Source organism: Schistocerca cancellata, chromosome 9 (genome assembly GCF_023864275.1).
Source record: "Schistocerca cancellata isolate TAMUIC-IGC-003103 chromosome 9, iqSchCanc2.1, whole genome shotgun sequence".
NCBI classification, from domain to species: domain Eukaryota; kingdom Metazoa; phylum Arthropoda; class Insecta; order Orthoptera; family Acrididae; genus Schistocerca; species Schistocerca cancellata.
This window is the reverse complement of record NC_064634.1, coordinates 80,559,395-80,580,467: the sequence shown is the minus strand read 5'-3', so window position 1 is coordinate 80,580,467 and position 21,073 is coordinate 80,559,395. Positions and strand designations below refer to the sequence as shown.

The 21,073-nt window shown below is 43.6% G+C and overlaps 1 protein-coding gene across 2 annotated transcripts in view; it reads left to right on the top strand.

Annotated features, from left to right (window-relative positions):
• Positions 1–6,465: 6,465 nt before the first annotated feature.
• Positions 6,466–21,073, top strand: part of LOC126100925 (serine protease inhibitor I/II-like) — a 91,465-nt gene continuing 76,857 nt past the window's right edge. The window contains exons 1-5 of one of the 2 annotated variants that reach the window (XM_049911590.1): positions 6,468–6,618; positions 9,819–9,920; positions 13,235–13,384; positions 15,112–15,231; positions 17,126–17,319. In XM_049911590.1, coding sequence (XP_049767547.1) covers positions 6,546–6,618; positions 9,819–9,920; positions 13,235–13,384; positions 15,112–15,227 — 441 coding nt within the window. In that variant the 5' untranslated portion in view covers positions 6,468–6,545 and the 3' untranslated portion in view covers positions 15,228–15,231; positions 17,126–17,319. Of the gene's footprint in view, positions 6,619–9,818; positions 9,921–13,234; positions 13,385–15,111; positions 15,232–17,125; positions 17,320–21,073 lie in introns of those variants that run through there. The other variant, XM_049911591.1, reaches the window with a different exon arrangement.

Below are 21,073 nucleotides of genomic sequence, written 5' to 3'. Positions count from 1 at the left end.
CACATTCCTGGGGTCAGATACATCACATGATCACACTGACAGAACCACAGGCACATAGACACAGGCAACAGAGCATGCACAATGTCGGCACAAGTACAGTGTATATCCACCTTTCGCAGCAATGCAGGCTGCTATTCTCCCATGGAGACGATCGTAGAGATGCTGGATGTAGTCCTGTGGAACGGCTTGCCATGCCATTTCCACCTGGCGCCTCAGTTGGACCAGCGTTCGTGCTGGACGTGCAGACCGCGTGAGACGACGCTTCATCCAGTCCCAAACATGCTCAATGGGGGACAGATCCGGAGATCTTGCTGGCCAGGGTAGTTGACTTACACCTTCTAGAGCACGTTGGGTGGCACGGGATACATGCGGACGTGCATTGTCCTGTTGGAACAGCAAGTTCCCTTGCCGGTCTAGGAATGGTAGAACGATGGGTTCGATGACGGTTTGGATGTACCGTGCACTATTCAGTGTCCCCTCGACGATCACCAGTGGCGTACGGCCAGTGTAGGAGATCGCTCCCCACACCATGATGCCGGGTGTTGGCCCTGTGTGCCTCGGTCGTATGCAGTCCTGATTGTGGCGCTCACCTGCACGGCGCCAAACACGCATACGACCATCATTGGCACCAAGGCAGAAGCGACTCTCATCGCTGAAGACGACACGTCTCCATTCGTCCCTCCATTCACGCCTGTCGCGACACCACTGGAGGCGGGCTGCACGATGTTGGGGCGTGAGCGGAAGACGGCCTAACGGTGTGCGGGACCGTAGCCCAGCTTCATGGAGACGGTTGCGAATGGTCCTCGCCGATACCCCAGGAGCAACAGTGTCCCTAATTTGCTAGAAGGGGCGGTGCGGTCCCCTACGGCACTGCGTAGGATCCTACGGTCTTGGCGTGCATCCGTGCGTCGCTGCGGTCCGGTCCCAGGTCGACGGGCACGTGCACCTTCCGCCGACCACTGGCGACAACATCGATGTACTGTGGAGACCTCACGCCCCACGTGTTGAGCAATTCGGCGGTACGTCCACCCGGCCTCCCGCATGCCCACTATACGCCCTCGCTCAAAGTCCGTCAACTGCACATACGGTTCACGTCCACGCTGTCGCGGCATGCTACCAGTGTTAAAGACTGCGATGGAGCTCCGTATGCCACGGCAAACTGGCTGACACTGACGGCGGCGGTGCACAAATGCTGCGCAGCTAGCGCCATTCGACGGCCAACACCGCGGTTCCTGGTGTGTCCGCTGTGCCGTGCGTGTGATCATTGCTTGTACAGCCCTCTCGCAGTGTCCGGAGCAAGTATGGTGGGTCTGACACACCGGTGTCAATGTGTTCTTTTTTCCATTTCCAGGAGTGTATTTTATGGATCACAATGTGTATGTCTCTGGGCCACAACTGTTCGCAGTTGGTTTGAAGAGCATTGTGAACAATTCTAGTGAATGATTTGGTCATGCAGATAACCCGCATGAACTCCATCGAACACTTATGGGAAATAATCTAAGGTCAGTTCGAGCACAAATTTCTGCACCGGCAACACTTTCGCAGTTATGGACGCTGTGGGGTAGCATGGCTCAATGTTTCTGCAGTGGATTTTCAATGAGTTTCTGAGTATATGCCACGTCCAGTTGCTGTACTACGTCCGGCAGGAGGAGGTTCCACACGATAGTAGGAGGTACCCCATACTTGTCATGTCAGTATGGTTTTACGTCATTTGACTATGAATTTAGAGAAGTTTCTTCTGTAGAAAATCGATGGCCTTTTTTTTTTTGTCACACTCAAGCAAAAGGACAATGAAATACAACTACTTCTTTGGCTTTGCCATATGTTTTCTATAAGCACTTGGACCATTTATTCTGCATTTGTTAACTCTGACATAAATTGGTGTGCTGAAAATTAATTTTTTAAGCAAAAACTCTTAATTTTTTTATATAAAACAAAAGTTATTAACATTCTACATCTTTATTCTTCATGTCTACATATTTGCAGCCCTCTACCAATAGAGGACACAGAATTGTATAGTGTAACATGTCGGTGTGTAACGTAACTCTGTCGGTGCGTGAGAAACAGCGTGCTGTAATCAGGTTCCGAATTCGAACAGTTCGTCAACACATGCCGCTTCCTCTCCTTCAGTATGATAATGGCAGACCACACACGAGCGCTGTGTCACCTGCAACAATCCCACGTCTTGGGTTCAATGTCATCGGTCATCCTCCATACAGTGTCGACTCGGCCCATTTCTTCATCTCTTTCCAAAACAGAATATCTTCGAGGGTTTCATTCTGATAACTACGAAGTGTTGCAAATAGACGTGGCTTCGGCAATTACGAGGTGCATTCAAGTTCTAAGGCCTCCGATTTTTTTTCTAATTAACTACTCACCCGAAATCGATGAAACTGGCGTTACTTCTCGACGTAATTGCCCTGCAGACGTACACATTTTTCACAACGCTGACGCCATGATTCCATGGCAGCGGCGAAGGCTTCTTTTGGAGTCTGTTCTGACCACTGGAAAATCGCTGAGGCAATAGCAGCACGGCTGGTGAATGTGCGGCCACGGAGAGTGTCTTTCATTGTTGGAAAAAGCCAAAAGTCACTAGGAGCAAGGTCAGGTGAGTAGGGAGCATGAGGAATCACTTCAAAGTTGTTATCACGAAGAAACTGTTGCGTAACGTTAGCTCGATGTGCGGGTGCGTTGTCTTGGTGAAACAGCACACGCGCAGCCCTTCCCGGACGTTTTTGTTGCAGTGCAGGAAGGAATTTGTTCTTCAAAACATTTTCGTAGGATGCACCTGTTACCGTAGTGCCGTTTGGAACGCAATGGGTAAGGATTACGCCCTCGCTGTCCCAGAACATGGACACCAACATTTTTTCAGCACTGGCGGTTACCCGAAATTTTTTTGGTGGCGGTGAATCTGTGTGCTTCCATTGAGCTGACTGGTGCTTTGTTTCTGGATTGAAAAATGGCATCCACATCTCATCCATTGTCACAACCGACGAAAAGAAAGTCCCATTCATGCTGTCGTTGCGCGTCAACATTGCTTGGCAACATGCCACACGGGCAGCCATGTGGTCATCCGTCAGCATTCGTGGCACCCACCTGGATGACACTTTTCGCATTTTCAGGTCGTCATGCAGGATTGTGTGCACAGAACCCACAGAAATGGCAACTCAGGAGGCGATCTGTTCAACAGTCATTCGGCGATCCCCCAAAACAATTCTCTCCACTTTTTCGATCATGTCGTCAGACCAGCTTGTGCGAGCCCGAGGTTGTTTCGGTTTGTTGTCACACGATGTTCTGCCTTCATTAAGCTGTCGCACCCACGAACGCACTTTCAACACATCCATAACTCCATCACCACATGTCTCCTTCAACTGTCAATGAATTTCAATTGGTTTCACACCACGCAAATTCCGAAAACGAATGCTTGCACGCTGTTCAAGCAAGGAAAACGTCGTCATTTTAAGTATTTAAAACAGTTCTCATTCTCGCCGCTGGCGGTAAAATTCCATCTGCCGTACGGTGCTGCCATCTCTGGGACGTATTGACAAACAACGCGGCCTCATTTTAAAACAATGCGCATGTTTCTATCTCTTTCCAGTCCGGAGAAAAAAAATCGGAGGCCTTAGAAATTGAATGCACCTCGTACTTCACTCATTCTACAGTGACGGTGTTAACCAACCCGTCTCTCGTTGGGAGAAATGTGTTCGCCTCCAGGGTGTCTATATTCAGAAATAAATATGTAGTTACGAAGAATAAAGACGTAGAATGTTAATAACGTTCGCTCTTCTTGAAAAGCCTTAAGACATTTCACGTAAAAAGAATGCCCTCGTAAACATTTACAGAATCCGATTCGTGTATCGTATGTGAAACATTGAAACTGATATTTTACGACCAATTTAAATCTCTTGGGAAAATATTATCAGCAGTAATGCTGTATTTATAGTATGAAGGCTTTCACGACCGGATGACATATCTTCTGGTAAACCTTCCGGGATGTAAGGTCGTGGTCCATGAAACTCTTCAGCTCCTAACGTTTCCGGCAAGACTCACTGGAGGAGAAACACCCCTCTGAAGATGTCCAGCGCAGCTCTTGACGAAACGTTAGGAGCTGAAGAGTTTCATGGACCACGACCTTACATCCCGGAAGGTTTACCAGAAAATGCTGTATTTGCCTGCACAGTTGTAATTGTTTAGAATTTGACGTCATATTTTATATTTTCGTGTTTATTTCTGCAGATGGCTTGTATAACCTAGTTTAGTAGATGTCAGGTATTTGGAACGAGAATCACGATGCTGTTGTGGTCTTCAATCCGAAGACTGGTGAGACGCGCCTTTCCACGCTACGCTATCCTATGTAGGCGTCTCCACGTTAACTTCTGTAATCCACCTCCTGTTGAACCCGCTTTTTTTAGACAGTCCTTGAATTTCCTCTACGTGTGGGTTGTTACACGACCCTCCATTACCAAATACACTATTCTTTAATGGTTCAGGATATGTTCTATTGATCGATATCTTCGTTTAGTACCGTAATTTTCTTTTCGCCTCAGTTTGATTCAGTACCTCTTCTTTGGTTATCCGATCTACCTGTCCAGTTTTCTGCATTCTTATGTAGCACCAGTTTTCAGAAGATTGTATTTCTCTCCTTATCTGCACTGTATAGCACCTGTGTTTACGCCGGCCGAAGTGGCCGTGCGGTTCTAGGCACTGCAGTCTGGAACCGCGAGACCGCTACGGTCGCAGGTTCGAATCCTGCCTCGGGCATGGATGTGTGTGATGTCCTTAGGTTAGTTAGGTTTAACTAGTTTTAAGTTCTAGGGGACTAATGACCTCAGAAGTTGAGTCCCATAGTGCTCAGAGTCATTTGAACCATTTTAACCTGTGTTTACGAAACTGTCCAGGCAAATACTTACCTAACGTTTCATTTTATATTACACGTTAAAATATTTATCATATCTTAGAAACACTTCTCTTCGTGTTCCCAATCTATATTTTATATCCGCTTTAATTCAGCCATGATTAATTATTTTGCACATCAAATAGCAAAACTCAGCTACTATCTTCAGCGACTCATATCACAGTTTTTTAATCTAATTCTCTTAACATAACCTGATTTAATTCGACTACAAACCATTACCAGTATTTTATTTTTATTGGCATTTATCTTTTTCAAGACACTGTTCATATTATCTAAGCACACTGTTTGTGTCAAAACTGCAATGAAATTCATCATTGTTGTAAGACCTGCTATATTAGCAATTTTTTTTATTTCTTTAAAGGAAATTTTTGTTAGGAAATAGTAAAGTTTACGATTATAGCGAATCTTATGACTGATGATGATATAAATAGTTGTGTATGTCCCGACAAGAAAGATTTATGTTATAATGACTTCACCAAATATTAAAAATTTTACTTCTTCTGCGTGAACAATAATTTCACTCCAGAATGTTTCTTTAGTTTCCTTTAATGCTTGCTCAGTGCTGAGGTTAAATAAGGTCGGGTATAAGTTGCAATCCTGTCTTACTCCCATCTCAACTAACGTTTCCTTTCGATGACTTTCGACTCATATAACTGTTATCTGGTTTCTGTGCAAGTTGTAGAGAACATTCCCCTCCCTATTTTTTACTCATGACACCTCCAGACTTTCAAGAGAGTCTATCCTATGCAATATTATCAAATGGTTCAAATGGCTCTGAGTACTATGGGACTTAACATCTGTGGTCATAAGTCCCCTAGAACTTAGAACTACTTAAACCCAACTAACCTAAGGACATCACACACATCCATGCTTGAGGCAGGATTCGAATCTGCGACCGTAGCAGTCGCGCGGTTCCGGACTGAGCGCCTAGAACCGCTAGACCACCGCGACCGGCTGCAACATTATCAACAGAATATTTAGCTTCATGTATCATGTGTGGACACAAAGGTCTCTCTGCATGTATTAACTTTGTGTTAGTTGGTTATTATGACTGATACATAGGTCTTGTACCTACTGCATTATTTTTTCTAGGAATAACATTTTTCTTTTATTTATGGGTACCTGCAAAACTTCTATTTTCTAACTGAAACTGGCTGCATTACTGGTCTTTAAATCTTTGCAAGTATATCGGAGATTTAGATCATCGTCTCTTAAACAGAATTCATGGACCGAATCACTTCACTGGTAAAACACAGAATTAAGAGCATTAATTGGAATAGGTCCTTTGTCGAATAGTACACAAATATTCCCATTACCTTCTTAAAACGTGGAAAGTTTCTGACGTCAAGCTGATGCGGGGAACCACCACTCGTAACCTGTCTCACACTCAATACAGATAGTATGAAGGAGTACAGTGCTCGGTGATCATTCTCGGAAGCTGACCAGCGCAACAGGACGCTGGAATTCCCAGAACTGAAACCCCGCTGGCTCGCGAAAAATAAGCGTAGGGGTTCGGGTGGTGGGGACCAGGGAGTGGACTGGAGAGGTATATAAACACGCGTGGGACGTCCGGTCGGCAGTCATATTCGCACAGCATTAGCGGCAGCAGGCAGAAGCAGCAGCAGCAGACATGAAGGTCACACTAGCGATAGCAGCGGCGGCCTTGTTCGTCGTCATGGCAACCACAGTGGACGCCGCATCGGGTGAGTCTCACTGTGATTGTTGCATTTCGGAGGCGCCAGGACAATTAATCATTCAGTATTTCCATTCTGGTACAGTTTTAAGCAGTGCTGCTCCTGCTGTTTCCACAGAGAAACAGATGCGAACGACACCTCCCGCTGTATAGTCGTATCTCACTAAGAGAGGTGGACAATGACTGAAGCAGTAGAGCTTCTGCGTATCCCTGTTAAAACCACGCTTCACCTCTTCATAAATCATTTTATGAAGGCTCCGGATTGAGTCCGAAAACAACACCTCATCATCATTACACTACAGCAACGCCTTGGCGATCCACCTCTCCTTCGACAACTTTAATATTTGGTTGCAGCTGTTGCGGTTCACTTCACTCATAACAGTTCATAGGTGGATGGCCTGGGCCTGCCTTTTGATACCCTTTACCCAGTATTTTTCCTTCTCAAACTATTTTTATGAAGTTGTTAAGAAGATCATAAAATTTATAATTCGAACAACAACCTGCCAGAAATATGGTTTAAAAAAAATCAATTTAAGTCAGATAATTACCAGTTTAGGATTTATTGCAAATTCGTGTTCAGATGCCTCTCACAGATATGTTTCCTTTCCAGCGGGGTCATTGTTTTCTAATCGTTACGCGGCCGAAGCACTAAGATAAACAAAAAAATTTCGTTCATAATTTGGTAAACTTAAGAGAGATTTTTGTCTTTTTAACCTTCACATAAATACTCATGATATGATTTTAAAACCACTAAAACATGAAATGTGTCGATAACTTAGGTGCTCCATATTTCTGTGCGTATTGTATGCGTGTTATGCATTTTTATTATATCCTTGTACTCTTATGTTCGACTTTTCATCGCGATTGTACAGGTTGATTCGAAAGTCATGTCCCATGGCACAAATAGGGTGAATCAGAATTCCACCGAAAAACTTTCAGGGATGACAGTATGGATGAAATCAAGAAAAAATGGCTAATAAACGTAGGCCCTAGAACGCAAACCTTAAGAGCTATGCGCACTTTTTCGTCTTCGATGCTGCTAAACCTCTTCTACCGCAGTCTCTTTGCTTTCCATAGTTTGAGAGGCGGTAGTAGAAACCAAAACAAGAAAAAATATGTCCAATAAACAAGGGCTCTAAAGGGCATACCTTACGAACTGTGAGCGCTTGTTCAGTAGGTAAGACGCGCGTCACAGAAACGAAGATGAAAAGGTGTTCATACCTCCAAGTGCAAGTGGAATCCGCGTATACGCCTCTACTTTTTATCGTGTGATCCAGGGTATAAGATTATGTAGTACACGCAAATAAGTCATCTTTAATTGAAATTACGGATTCGAAAATACACATCACAAAATCTTGCTTAACGCAACGATAATGGTGACGTGCTGTTTGGGATATATTTTAAAAACCACCGCTGGAGGGTATTGCTCACGTTAGAGCAACAGAAGTAATGGTTGTTCTTAAGTAATCTGGAATTTCCGTACTTAATGCGAGGATTCTAAGTCATCGTGTAACATTATCAAACACGACGACTACTTTCTCCATAATATGCGCGTGAAATAAACGACAGTTCAAATGTTTTCCGAAGAACGAAATCATCAGACAAACAGCCAGGGATCAGACTTTTCTTATATTTCTTTGGTATGTGGTACACACAACAACCAAACCGGAACCTACAGCAAACTCCCCTAGCTCTTGTCTCGGTAACAGTTTACGCAACAAAAGAATGAGTCAGGAAATTTGCGAATGGCCTTTTATGTAGACGCTGTTACAATATTCCTACTTACTCGAGTGGCCTGCTGACTCTAAATCTTGTTCCGAATTGTTTTGTTGACCAGTTCGTCGTGTAGTCAAGAATTTAAAACCAGAGTGATTCAATGCAGCATTAGTAGGATGTTTAATGTTTCCTTTACTTTTTGTTTTTATTTTTATTTCCTTTATATGAGAGGTCATAACACGGATTTGTACTCCCATGCTGCGTGCGAAAGAAACTGAAACTGATATGAATAATTATCATGGAGCGTCATTATAACAAGAAATCGACCGACGCTACATTCAAAGGAAAGTTCACTGCGGGAACCCCTGCGCCATTTCGTTCGTTAAAGCCGCCACTGAATGAACCGTGTGTTTGCTACAGATGATTGTCATACAAATCATTCCGAATTACACACGTCTACGATATTTTCAAAAAAGTGTTCACGATAAATGGATTAAAAAAAAAGATACTCATTTCTGTTACGTACCGTCACTGTATTAAGAGAGGTCTCATTCGCTACATCAGTGGAAATATCACCAGTTAGGCTAGGACGAGTAGTTCAAGAAACGTCAAGTAAGGGAGTACGGGAAATCCAAGTACATATCCATCGCCTAATTTATTTGTACAGTATATTTTATAACTAGTCTAAATAACATTTTTTCATCTTAATCTTATTTGTGGAGACGGGTCTGTGAATGCACGTCCAAGTGCATGAAAGTGGTATTAATGTATTCTTTTTTTTTTTTTTCAAAATTCCTGATGCTTAAATCCTGTATTGACACAAAAATGAAAAGTTCGATGGACATCTGTGCCACAAGGAGCCGTTTTCATGTATAAAAGCTAAGCTAAATGAGGCGTCATTGATCATTTGGTTTTGCGGTTCTTGCGGATCCAATGCCCGCTGACAAAATTAGTAAATACCAGGTCCACCTGTTGCATTTTATATAAACCCAAACACTTTGCACGACCTTTGTGACGTCGTTGTTGGGTGTTATTTATTCACTTCTGTAAAATATAAACACATTTTAAGCAGTTAGTTACTGTTATAAAAACTGCTGTAGGCCTAATTTTGTAGGAATAATTACTACTTCGTGTTAACATATTACAGAAATGAGTAAAAAACACCGACGGACGGAAACATTTTTGGATTTACATAAAAACCAGTCATTTGCATAACAGTTGGTGCTGATATTCAGTAGCAAATGAAGCATATTCTTCAGTAGATAATTTTATTTGCAGTGGTTCTCAGCAAGTATCTTTGTCTGAATAGTTGCATGCTGAATGCATATGCATGACCGAAAGTGTCATATTGCTCCAGAAAAGTTAGTAAGGAAACATAACGTAATGATGTTTAACGCGAAACCACGGAATGCTTAGTGATGACTAAAATAGTTAAAATAAACCCTGACTGAGACAGTAAACACATTTTCATTTGCTGGTTGGTTTTTGTTCTAGAGTGTACTCCAGGAGCCACGAAGCAGGAAGACTGCAACACTTGTAGGTGCACTCCAACAGGCGTCTGGGTCTGCACGCGCAAAGGGTGTGTTACGAAGAGAGGTAAGCGGCTGTCTTTTTAATTTGAGAGTTTCCTCTGTACTTTCACAAAATACCGGTGTCGAACAAAAAATATATTGACGTTGTTCAATAATTTTTCGTCCATTATAGTGCAGAATGCAAGGTGTAATAAAACGTATACTTTAGCATGCGAGGAGTAATGAAACGATACGGACTAACGTCAAAGGGTTGCAGAAGGTCTCATGATTAACGAATTCAGTGCAGGAACCCCAACGTCGATTCAGGGCGTTGAACTCACAGGGGCTGATACAAGACGTAAGGGAGCTAACGCCAGTTCTCTGGTGGGCTCTTAATCAGGGCTACATACAGTGGAACTGTTGTTTGTTGTTCAATGTTGTCGAATAACTACAACAAGGTCCAATGGATAAAATAGGGGTGACTGCTGCACAGATAACGACTGGCTTCTACATTTTCAACGGTATGAAGTGTCATTGGATGACACTTCCACAGACGGGCTGGCTCGGAGCAGTATGGGACTTACCTTCTGAGGTCATCAGTCCCCTAGAACTTAGAACTACTTGAACCTAACTAACCTAAGGACATCACACACATCCATGCCCCAGACACAGGATTTTATAAATAGTAATAATAATTTCAAATAGAGGGTGAGCAAAATGAAACCGACGCGGAAAATATTTGTAAGACTAACGCGCAACTGACACTTGTTAAAGAGTAGGAGAACTGCCCACCACAGAAAATTCTGGAAACGCGATTTAGGTACGCCAGTCAGTTGCTGCCACACGTCTGCGAATGCGCGTCTCCCAGATGCTCTTTCGCGAGTACCTGACACTGTCGTCAAGTATAACTGGGGGAGAGGAGTAGACATGCTTACTGACCATACGTACATAAACGGTGCTCGTTATAAAACGACGCATGTTCATTGTCGAGTGGTATGCTAAGCACAATTTGTGGAAAACCTGTGTGAAACTCTCTGTGGAAGAGTTTAAGAGAGCAGGTGTTTGTAAAACCTCCAGGAAAGCCTGCAATGCGAAGTGTAGTGATAAAATGGCGTGAAACGGGTTCCGTAGCGAGTAAAAGCCGTAACTATCCGAAAAGAATTCGAACATTGCCCGAAAAAGGGAAACCTGTAGCCAAGTCAGACTTAACGCCGTTTATCTGTTTAAGTGGGAACGAACCAATCGTCGAGTCGGAACACTGTCAAAAAGGAGCTGCTACTGTATCCTTGCAAATTTTGGAGCCAGACGAACTTTCCAGTTTTGGTTCTGGCTCAAATGGTTCAAATGGCTCTGAGCACTATGGGACTCAACTGCTGCGGTCATCAGTCCCCTAGAACTTAGAACTACTTAAACTTAACTAGCCTAAGGACATCACACACACCCATGCCCGAGGCAGGATTCGAACCTGCGACCGTAGCAGCAGCGCGGCTCCGGACTGGAGCGCCTAGAACCGCACGGCCACCGCGGCCGGCCCCCTGTGATTTTTACCTGTGGGGATAATGGAAGGGTCAGGTGTATTCAGATACCCTTAAAGAGGCGGAGCAGGAGGGGGAGACGGAGAACATTAGTATTTAACGTCCCGTCGGGACAGAGGTCATTAGAAACGGAGCACAAACCCGGAGTGGGGAAGCATGCGTAGGCAAATCGGCCGTGCCTTTTCAAAGGAACCATCCCGGCATTTGGCTGAAGCGATTTAGGAAAATCACGGAAAGCCCTGAAAGAGCTACAGCAAGACACTGAAGACGCTATTGCTGCGTGACGAAGATCTGGCACGTCTGTCTCATAGTTTGATAAAAATCGAGCTCAGCGCTGAATCGAAGGCAGCGGTGGCCATTTCCAGCACCTTGTGTGACCTTCGTTAGCAATGGTCAGTTTCACGTCAGCCATGTTGTAAATATTTTCCAGGCCTATTTCATTTTGCCCACCCAGTCGCACCTTCAAACATCCCTTAACGCTTTACGGAGTAGAGAATGTAACAAAATGATGACATTATCGTCTTTGCTGTAGAGCCTTCCATATATGTCAGCTGTGTTTACTTTCACCACTAGAAGTTGGCAGTTTGCCCATCCTCCCTGTTGTACCGGACCATAACACACTCGCCCGCAGAACGGTGGGTTCTTCGGTTTGCTACGAGAAGAAACCGAATGGAGCTTCAACACTGATAACCTTTAACACTCAAAACACTTGTATTAGTTCATTTTATTACAGTTAGACAAGAAAATTTACTTAACTTGGTATAGTCTATCTCCACAGTAATGTTCTGAGTATTTAAAACTCTTTGAAACCGACAATTTTACAAGACTTTTACTTGAAGTATTACTGACACAAAGTTCACATTAAGGTCTGCCTAATGCATTTAATAAACCGGCGGCCTATCTAAGACGATGCTGTCGTCAAGACCGTTGACTGCGAACTGGGCGAACGTTCCTCTGCTCACCTGTGAGTAGACCAGCGACTGCGGTAGTCTAGCGAAGCACTGAGACGCATGGGTATGCCGGCGTTTTCATTCGTCAGTGTGCCGTCCTGCTACTACCGATTTCTGTGCTTTCGCTGTGAGGTGCCAACCTCTGTTTGGCACCCGGTTCTGTGGACGACGCCACACATCCTACAGTACCGATGCTGCTCCCACTTCCGAATTTTTTACACTTAAGAAGCTATTCTGTGATCAGTATTTTAAAATAACGAAAGGGTATAGACAGCTCTCAAACACGGGTTCCAATTTCAGGCGGTCGACTTCTATAAGAGAGAAAGTTGATCCGCCATCATTAAGAACGTCCCAGTCATCTATGTCTACATCTGTTTATGTACTCGCTAGTCACCGTATCGTGCATTGCGGAGGGTACTTTTTATCACCGCTACTCACCTCCCTTCCTCTTCCATTTGCAAATAAAGCGAGGAAAAACCGACTGCCTATATGACTCCTTATGGAATATAATTTCTCTTCACTAAATGTACGTTGGTGGCAGTACAATCATTATCCTGTCAGCTGCAAATGCTGGTTCTCTAAATTTTCTGAATACTGTTCAACTAAAAGAACGTAACTGGTGAATTTGATAACACAAAGAGTGTTGGATCTGTCGCAACAAATTTTTCCTTGTACCTATATTTTCATTCTGTTTGTCCAAGGTAAATTTTCTTTTTGTAGATCTCTTGCACATAGTTTCAATACAAACTGGAAAGAAATGAAGGTGAATTAAAGAAGAATTTGTGTATCGTAAATATAGGATAATGTTAATGAAGAAGGAAAACTGAGTGGCTTGTCTGTCGAAGTATACAGCCACATTTTGTAGAGACGTCCCGGTTCCCTGAACATGAGCTTAATGTATTGACGCTTCACAGAGGCAGAGGAGTCGCCCATCGTGAAACGGCAAGCCCAGAGGTGTACACCCAACTCGACCTTCAAGAAGGACTGCAACACGTGCACGTGCAACAGCAGTGGAACGTCCGCCATCTGCACCCAGCTGGGATGTCTCAGCCGCGGCCGTAGACGTGAGTCCATCTCTCTCTCATTTCTGTTCGTCTCACTGCCTATTTCTCTGCGTTATAGCAGTTCTTTCCGTGTATGGCCCCGATTTCACAAAACTGTGTTACTTCGCCGTGATACACCAAGCAAATGTTACTTTCGTCCTTGAGTTTTACACACTAGTGAATTACCGGTAACTGTACTGCCGTACAGTTCTCGTACTTTTGTTTCCGATGTCCTCAGAAGGAATAAAAAGCAGACTTTCACTAGCTTTTGTTGCTTCCGCTTATTCAGAATACTGACCTAAGACACAACACTCACAAAGCAGGTCAAATGAAACTAATTAACGACGCTGCGTGATAACTGGTGGATTGCGAACCTTTAGCTGTGTAGTTGAATAGAATTCCGCATACGACACGATTGTAGAGCGACTCAATAGTAAATGATTCGCAGCGTTGTTGACCGCTGACATTGGTAGCACTGAACTGCAAGTAGTAAATAAACTCTGCCTGCCATTGTTTTCAACACTATCAGATTAAAGTGACCTCAACTGAAAATCATTTTTCCGCTGGACCGTGGAGGTAGTGGATCTGTTCTCCTAAGCAGGGGCTCCGTTGCCGAGGAAATTAAATAAACTGTTTAATAAAAGGTCTAGGGGTAGACTATAGGCCAGTATCAGACGGGAAATATTAATTAAATTTCATAAATTCACAATGGAGCACAAAATGCGAGGCAGTCTCGTTACATAGCGTGGGATTTATCAAACCCACAATTTTTACCCTACAGCGCTCCGCGTGCTTGTTAATTTGGAACTTCTGAAGTTTTTCCGCTTTTTCTGACCTTCTGGAGCTTCTGCTCTTTACCTCAATTCCAAATTTAAAAAAAATTAAATTGTGTGAATTCCTAAAGGAACAAACTGCTTAGTTCATCGGTCGGTAGACTTAAGCAGTACTTAAACTGACTTATGCTAAGAACAACACAAACACCCATGCCCGAGGGAGGAGTCGAACCTCCGGTGGGAGGGACGCCTCAAACCGCGTGGCCACTCTGCACGCCATTCCAAATTTCTGTTCTTTTTTTTCCATTCTGAAATCATCTTTTTTTTGTTGATTTTGATCTTCTGTCATTTCTGTCAATTCTCATCATCTGTTCTTTCAGTCAATTCTCATTTTCTGCTCTTTCTGTCCATTCTCAGCTTCTGTTAATGCTGTCCATTCTGAATTTCTGATCTTTCTGTGCATCCTGCGCTTTTGTTTTTTCTGCCCGTTCTCAGCTAGCGCGGTTCCTGCCGATTCTCAGTTTCTGTCCATTCTAATCTTCTTCATTTTCTGTCCGTTCTGAGCTTCTCTGCTTCTTACCTTCTGAGCTTCATTTCAATCTTTCCGTTCAGAGAATCTGTTCTTCTTGTACAGTGTATACTCTCGTCAGTTTCCCTCTCCCCTTTTTGATATTCTGTTCTGTCCATCCTACCCGTTCTGATGTTCTATTCGCTTTTTTAATATTTTGTCTTCCTGATGTCCAGTTGTGTGACGTATTACATTTGGTACAGATGCCGCTACTCCTACAAAAGCATTCCTACAATTCTTTCCTACTTTAAAATAAACATGTATATGAATAAAAACTTCTTGCATTAATTGTCAAAAGTGCTTAAATTTTTAGTTCTTTAGTAATGATGAATACTTTATAGCGAGGAATAGCTGCTCTATTGCTCTCAGAGGGAATTATCTGAGTCCCCTTTGATACTGTGTTGCAGAGGTGAACTGCACCCCAGGAACGACCTTCAAGGACAAGTGTAACACCTGCCGCTGCGGTTCCAACGGTAGGACCGCCGCCTGCACCTTGAAAGCGTGTCCCCCTGGCACGTATTAACCAGGTACACATCCACTCTGTTTGACGTTTGCCTTTGTCAATTTCAGATCTAAACAAGTTAGTGTTTTAATGCTGCAGTGAAGGCTGTCATATGGTCAATGCTTATGTCAGCGCATCTTCCAGACTGAGATGCCACGGTCGGTATATGAGACTACTGATGCTTCATATCCATCTATGAGAGATTCGAGTTAAACGAGGTGAAATATAAGTGCTGAATTTGCAGTAAGAGAATAGCGATTGATTTACCTTTAACTGGCAATGATATCAACAGCCAAAGATAATCTTGCATCAGGCGTCTCATGACGTATGGCTATGTCTTACATACAGCTCTTAGTACACTTATAAACTCGGAGCACCTTGAGGTATTGCAGTATTTGTCTTTGAATATACCTCCCTCAAATGGGGGCAGAACGTTAATACACAGTTTCATACATCTATCATGTCCTCTGAGACATGATGTTTCAACTGCTATTTTTTATGTTGGAAAAATCTGTAGAAAAGCCTGGGCTACTTACAGTGCAGCATGTTCTGAGGTCCCTGTTTTAACAACAAAACTCTATGTACCAAGTAACTGTGGAACAGGTGTGCGTGCGTGCGTGTGTGTGTGTGTGTGTGTGTGTGTGTGTGTGTGTGTGTGAGAGAGAGAGAGAGAGAGAGAGAGAGAGAGAGAGAGAGAGAGAGAGAGAGAGAGAGAGAGGGAGAGAGGGAGTGAGAGAGGGAGAGTGTGTGGGTGAGCGAGTAAGTGTGGTGTGAATGAGTGAGTGAGTGAGTGTATGTGAGTGTGGGTGTGAATGACTGAGTTAGTGAATGTGTGAGTGTGGGTTTGAATGAGTGAGTGTGAAAGAAAGTAAGCAATTTAAATGTTGTCTCAGACCTTTCACCTCAGTTTATTAATAAGAATTTACAGTGGCCTACAATATAGAAATATGTGTTTACACTTACATACAGCACATATCATTTTGATAGTCTCTTATTGTTTTGTGTGTATCTTTAGGGCGAAGGAGATGCTCCTTGTCATACTGTGACAAATTGATAATGGCAAAATATAAATATTATTTATTTAGTCGTATATACATCATTGTCTCAAAATCACTGCACAATAAGACCAACAGAGGAAAGATAAATCTATCAAAGATCTTGGTTGTAATAACTAGTCCAACATTTTTAAAGATTAGAACTATGCAATAACGATGGTAAAAAATTGACGCTGATTTCCGGTTAAGACACCATGGAAGATGAAACTAATGAGGTCTAGACTCAATATACATCGTTGTGGGTGTCACTATTGTGAAAAAGGCTTTAAAAAACCAGCTACTGAGAGAATGTCTCACTAACATTGTCACGATTCTTTCTGTGCACTCCTCAATCTTTATTAGTTTATTTAATACCTTGTAAATAGTTGATACTTTCACAAACATTACACTGTGCTACACTTCTCTATTCAAATATAAAGTTGCCTCATTTGTAAATCTCAGAGTAGCGAGGGTGCAGGGCATGGAAAGGGACTGTGGGTAGGTTGCGTTCGGTGGGAAAGTGGGCCGGCTGTGAGGCGTGCAGAGTTTGTCTGCACAGTTGTATTAACATTGCGTCCCGGATGGCGTAGGGGTTAAGCACTGCCTAGTAAGTGCGAGATCCCGCGTTCTAATCACGGTCTGGCAGATATTTTCAGTCGTCGTCGCTGATTCCGCGTTACGTGCCGATGCAGCTGACATCAGTAACCCCTTCCCTTCCCTCTCCGTCCTCCCCTGTCTACCTTTAATTTTCATGTAGTGTGAATATTAATGATACTGGTGAAAATTACTAACAGATCCTAACATGAGAAACGCTAAGTATTGTTACTTAATCTAAATTAAATACTCCTCATACTGGCATGTGAATGTTTTGATCTTTCTTTTCAGCGTTCCTTCATGAAGGTGACAGATTGTCCGGGAAGTTCTCTGCAGTTAAAAGGAAACAACGCCATTTCTGTGATGCGAACCTTCGCCTATAATCTCTGCGGCGTATTATTTTCATCTACTTCCAATTTGTCATTTGTAATTTTCTTACCATCTTCAAGCATGAAAAATAAAGACAATGATTGTAAGCCATCTAATACAGACTTTGTTTCACACACTCAACTTTACCTCCATTTGATTTAAATTCAGTATTTCTATGTTTTAATTTTATTTTTCTGTTCATTTCTTCGTAAAGATTATTTTTCTTTTTACAATCATCAACAGTACGATGGTCTACTTCTGTATGCAGCAAACATTATACTATCCGCACAAGCTCGACGACTTCCACACCCTTCTGCTACTTGGGTCAGCAGAAGTGTTGGACGTCTATTTGGCGTCCGTTATGCTACACACCAAGACTTATCGAGTGACGCAGAGAGTCATGATATGTTTGCAGTTTTTCACACGTTTCGAGCTTCTTCACTATCTCTGTCTCAGTAATATGAACAGTTACATCATGGAACCAAGTAAATCGAAATTTGTACGATTCGTCGTCAGATGGTATACAAGACGTTCCAATCCATCTTACGATAAGCTGATTCTTGTCCTGACGAAATGTATCCACCTAAGGTGGACAGTAATACATGATGTAGTGATCAATACATCTTAAGAGGACAAACATAATGCTTAAATAGTATTAAATAAATCTAAAGGGCGATGAACAACTGTAAATGATAATGAGTGGTAAACTGGAGTCTCGGCATTACTCTGAACATTATGTTTCGTAATATTATTTTGTTGGCTCCTGGGCACAGCAAAACAGGTAGCGCTTCCCTTCCACAAGCTGATAAGTAATTTAATACACCAAATTACACTGACATTCACGACACCACTTCAATAAGTAGCGTGACGAGAAATTATCTGTAGTTGAAGTTATCAAACTGGTTTTTAAATAAAGAAAAGTAGCACACACACACGCACACACACGCACACACACACACACACACACACACACACACACACACAAACCATAAAGCTATCGATTATATTGTAGTGCCAACTTTTAACAACTATACTACAAGCTATTTGTAAATGTCCATGTTCATGGTTGTCCGGTCATCACGTATTGGATGAATGGTGCAGAAAACGTCTCTTTCCATTGCACAGTAGCAACTGCAGCCTCCGTACTCAACTACACTCCTGGAAATTGAAATAAGAAACGCATACGACCATCATTGGCACCAAGGCAGAAGCGACTCTCATCGCTGAAGACGACACGTCTCCATTCGTCCCTCCATTCACGCCTGTCGCGACACCACTGGAGGCGGGCTGCACGATGTTGGGGCGTGAGCGGAAGACGGCCTAACGGTGTGCGGGACCGTAGCCCAGCTTCATGGAGACGGTTGCGAATGGTCCTCGCCGATACCTCAGGAGCAACAGTGTCCCTAATTTGCTGGGAAGTGGCGGTGCGGTCCCCTACGGCACTGCGTAGGATCCTACGGTCTTGGCGTGCATCCGTGCGTCGCTGCGGTCCGGTCCCAGGTCGACGGGCACGTGCACCTTCCGCCGACCACTGGCGACAACATCGATGTACTGTGGAGACCTCACGCCCCACGTGTTGAGCAATTCGGCGGTACGTCCACCCGGCCTCCCGCATGCCCACTATACGCCCTCGCTCAAAGTCCGTCAACTGCACATACGGTTCACGTCCACGCTGTCGCGGCATGCTACCAGTGTTAAAGACTGCGATGGAACTCCGTATGCCACGGCAAACTGGCTGACACTGACGGCGGCGGTGCACAAATGCTGCGCAGCTAGCGCCATTCGACGGCCAACACCGCGGTTCCTGGTGTGTCCGCTGTGCCGTGGGTGTGATGATTGCTTGTACAGCCCTCTCGCAGTGTCCGGAGCAAGTATGGTGGGTCTGACACACCGGTGTCAATGTGTTCTTTTTTCCATTTCCAGGAGTGTATTTTCTGGCTGTATTCTACTCTTTGTCTTCCTCTACAGCTTCTCACCGTTCACAGCGTCTACTGCCATGGCAGTAATTCCTTACTCCCTGATGTCTTGACACATGTCCTACCGTCCTGTCCCTTCTCCTTGGCAGTGCTTGCCATATGTTTTCGTCCTCGTCCATTCTGCGGAGAATCTCCTCATTCCTTACCTTATTAGTCTACCTAACTGTCAACATTTGTCTGTAACACCACATTTCAATGGCCTCGATTCTTTTTGTTCTGGCTTTCCTCCAATTCATGTCTCAGTACCAACGACATGGTTCTGAATAATGGACTGCCACAGGGTTCGGCACTAGCAGCAATTCTTTTCATTCTGTATATTGCCGACATGCCAGACACAAAATCACGTAATTTTGCTTATGCGGACGACCTGGCCATCGCGTATGGAAATAAACATTTTAACGACCCCGACAAAATTTTTAATGCAGACCTGTAACTATTGAACACCAACTACTTCAAGTGGCTTCTGCATCCAAACCCTACCAAAACCACCAGCACCATAGTCAACCCTAACAATAAGGATAGAAATAGAAAACGGCAACGCTCTATGAATTGGCAAAGCTTCAGGCATGGGGATAAGAATAAGTACTTGGAAATGAAATTAGATTGCACACAAGGTACAAAACCGGAATGGCGTAATGATATCCTGTCGAAACTAACTGGAACGACATGGGGCTGCGAAGGCAGCTCATTGAGGACTTCACCACTCTCGCTTGCCTACAGCGTGGCTGAGTATTGCTCGCCAGTCTTGATGAGAAGTGCATTCATAGTCTAAGTGGACGTACAACTTAAGGAAACGATGTCGATAATCTCCAGAACACTTCGGGTTACCTTGTGTGCCCGGCTGCCTAGCCTAGCAAACTTAGAGCACCCTCAAATCTATTCGAACATAGTTAGCCACAAGATCATATAGAAAACTCCTGGACAATCCAGAACTTCATACACACCGAGATCTTGCACCTCTAAACGGACTCAAATCCACCTCACCTTTATGTAAAATCGACGAAGAATTGCAAGGCTTCGACTCGAAGACAGTTTGGAAAGAACTGTGGGCTGTAAGTCGACATAAGAATCAAAACTTGGAGGACGACCGCACTAGAAGATCCATTCATTCAACCTCGCGAGGAAATTACGGACAACTTTTAACCGTGTCATGAAGAGCGTTGTTAGGTGTAAGCAATTGATGAAGAAACGGGGGCCGGCTGGGGTTCTAGGCGCTACAGTCTGGAACCGCACGACCGCTACGATCGCAGGTTCGAATCCTGCCTCGGGCATGGATGTGTGTGATGTCCTTAGGTTAGTTAGGTTTATGTAGTTCTAGGGGACTGATGACCTCAGAAGTTAAGTCCCATAGTGCTCAGATCCATTTGAACCCAACAAATGGGGCCTATCGGACAGACCTGAATGTGAGTGTGGGATACACAATCAGTGGACCATTTACTTGTGTGAAGTGCACGGCCATGAGGGTGATCTGAAAGACATACACAGGCTCTCTGGCTGAGACAAAGAGCTGTTCACGAAAGTTCGTGATATTTTACAGTATTATAATATGTAAGGAATATTCTAACTCAGTGCAGAGCTATTAGAGTATTTTAGATAATACATTATATAATGAATGCCTTTGTAAATGACCAGCCAGTAAAAAGCGATTATTCTACATTTGTCACCATTGCATGTCGTTCTTTGTGGATACTCGATGTAGTCCGAAGTGACAAAGGCCCAAAAAAATTCAACAGCATTATTACGTGAATAATCTCTGTTGTGCCCTAACCATAGTTGCACTGTATCCAACTACGTAATTAACGATGCCACTTTTTTTATTGAAGTTGGTCTAGTGTGATTGTTGAACTCAAGTTCTCTATACACTGCTGCTTCCTGGTGTTTGCTTGGCATGACT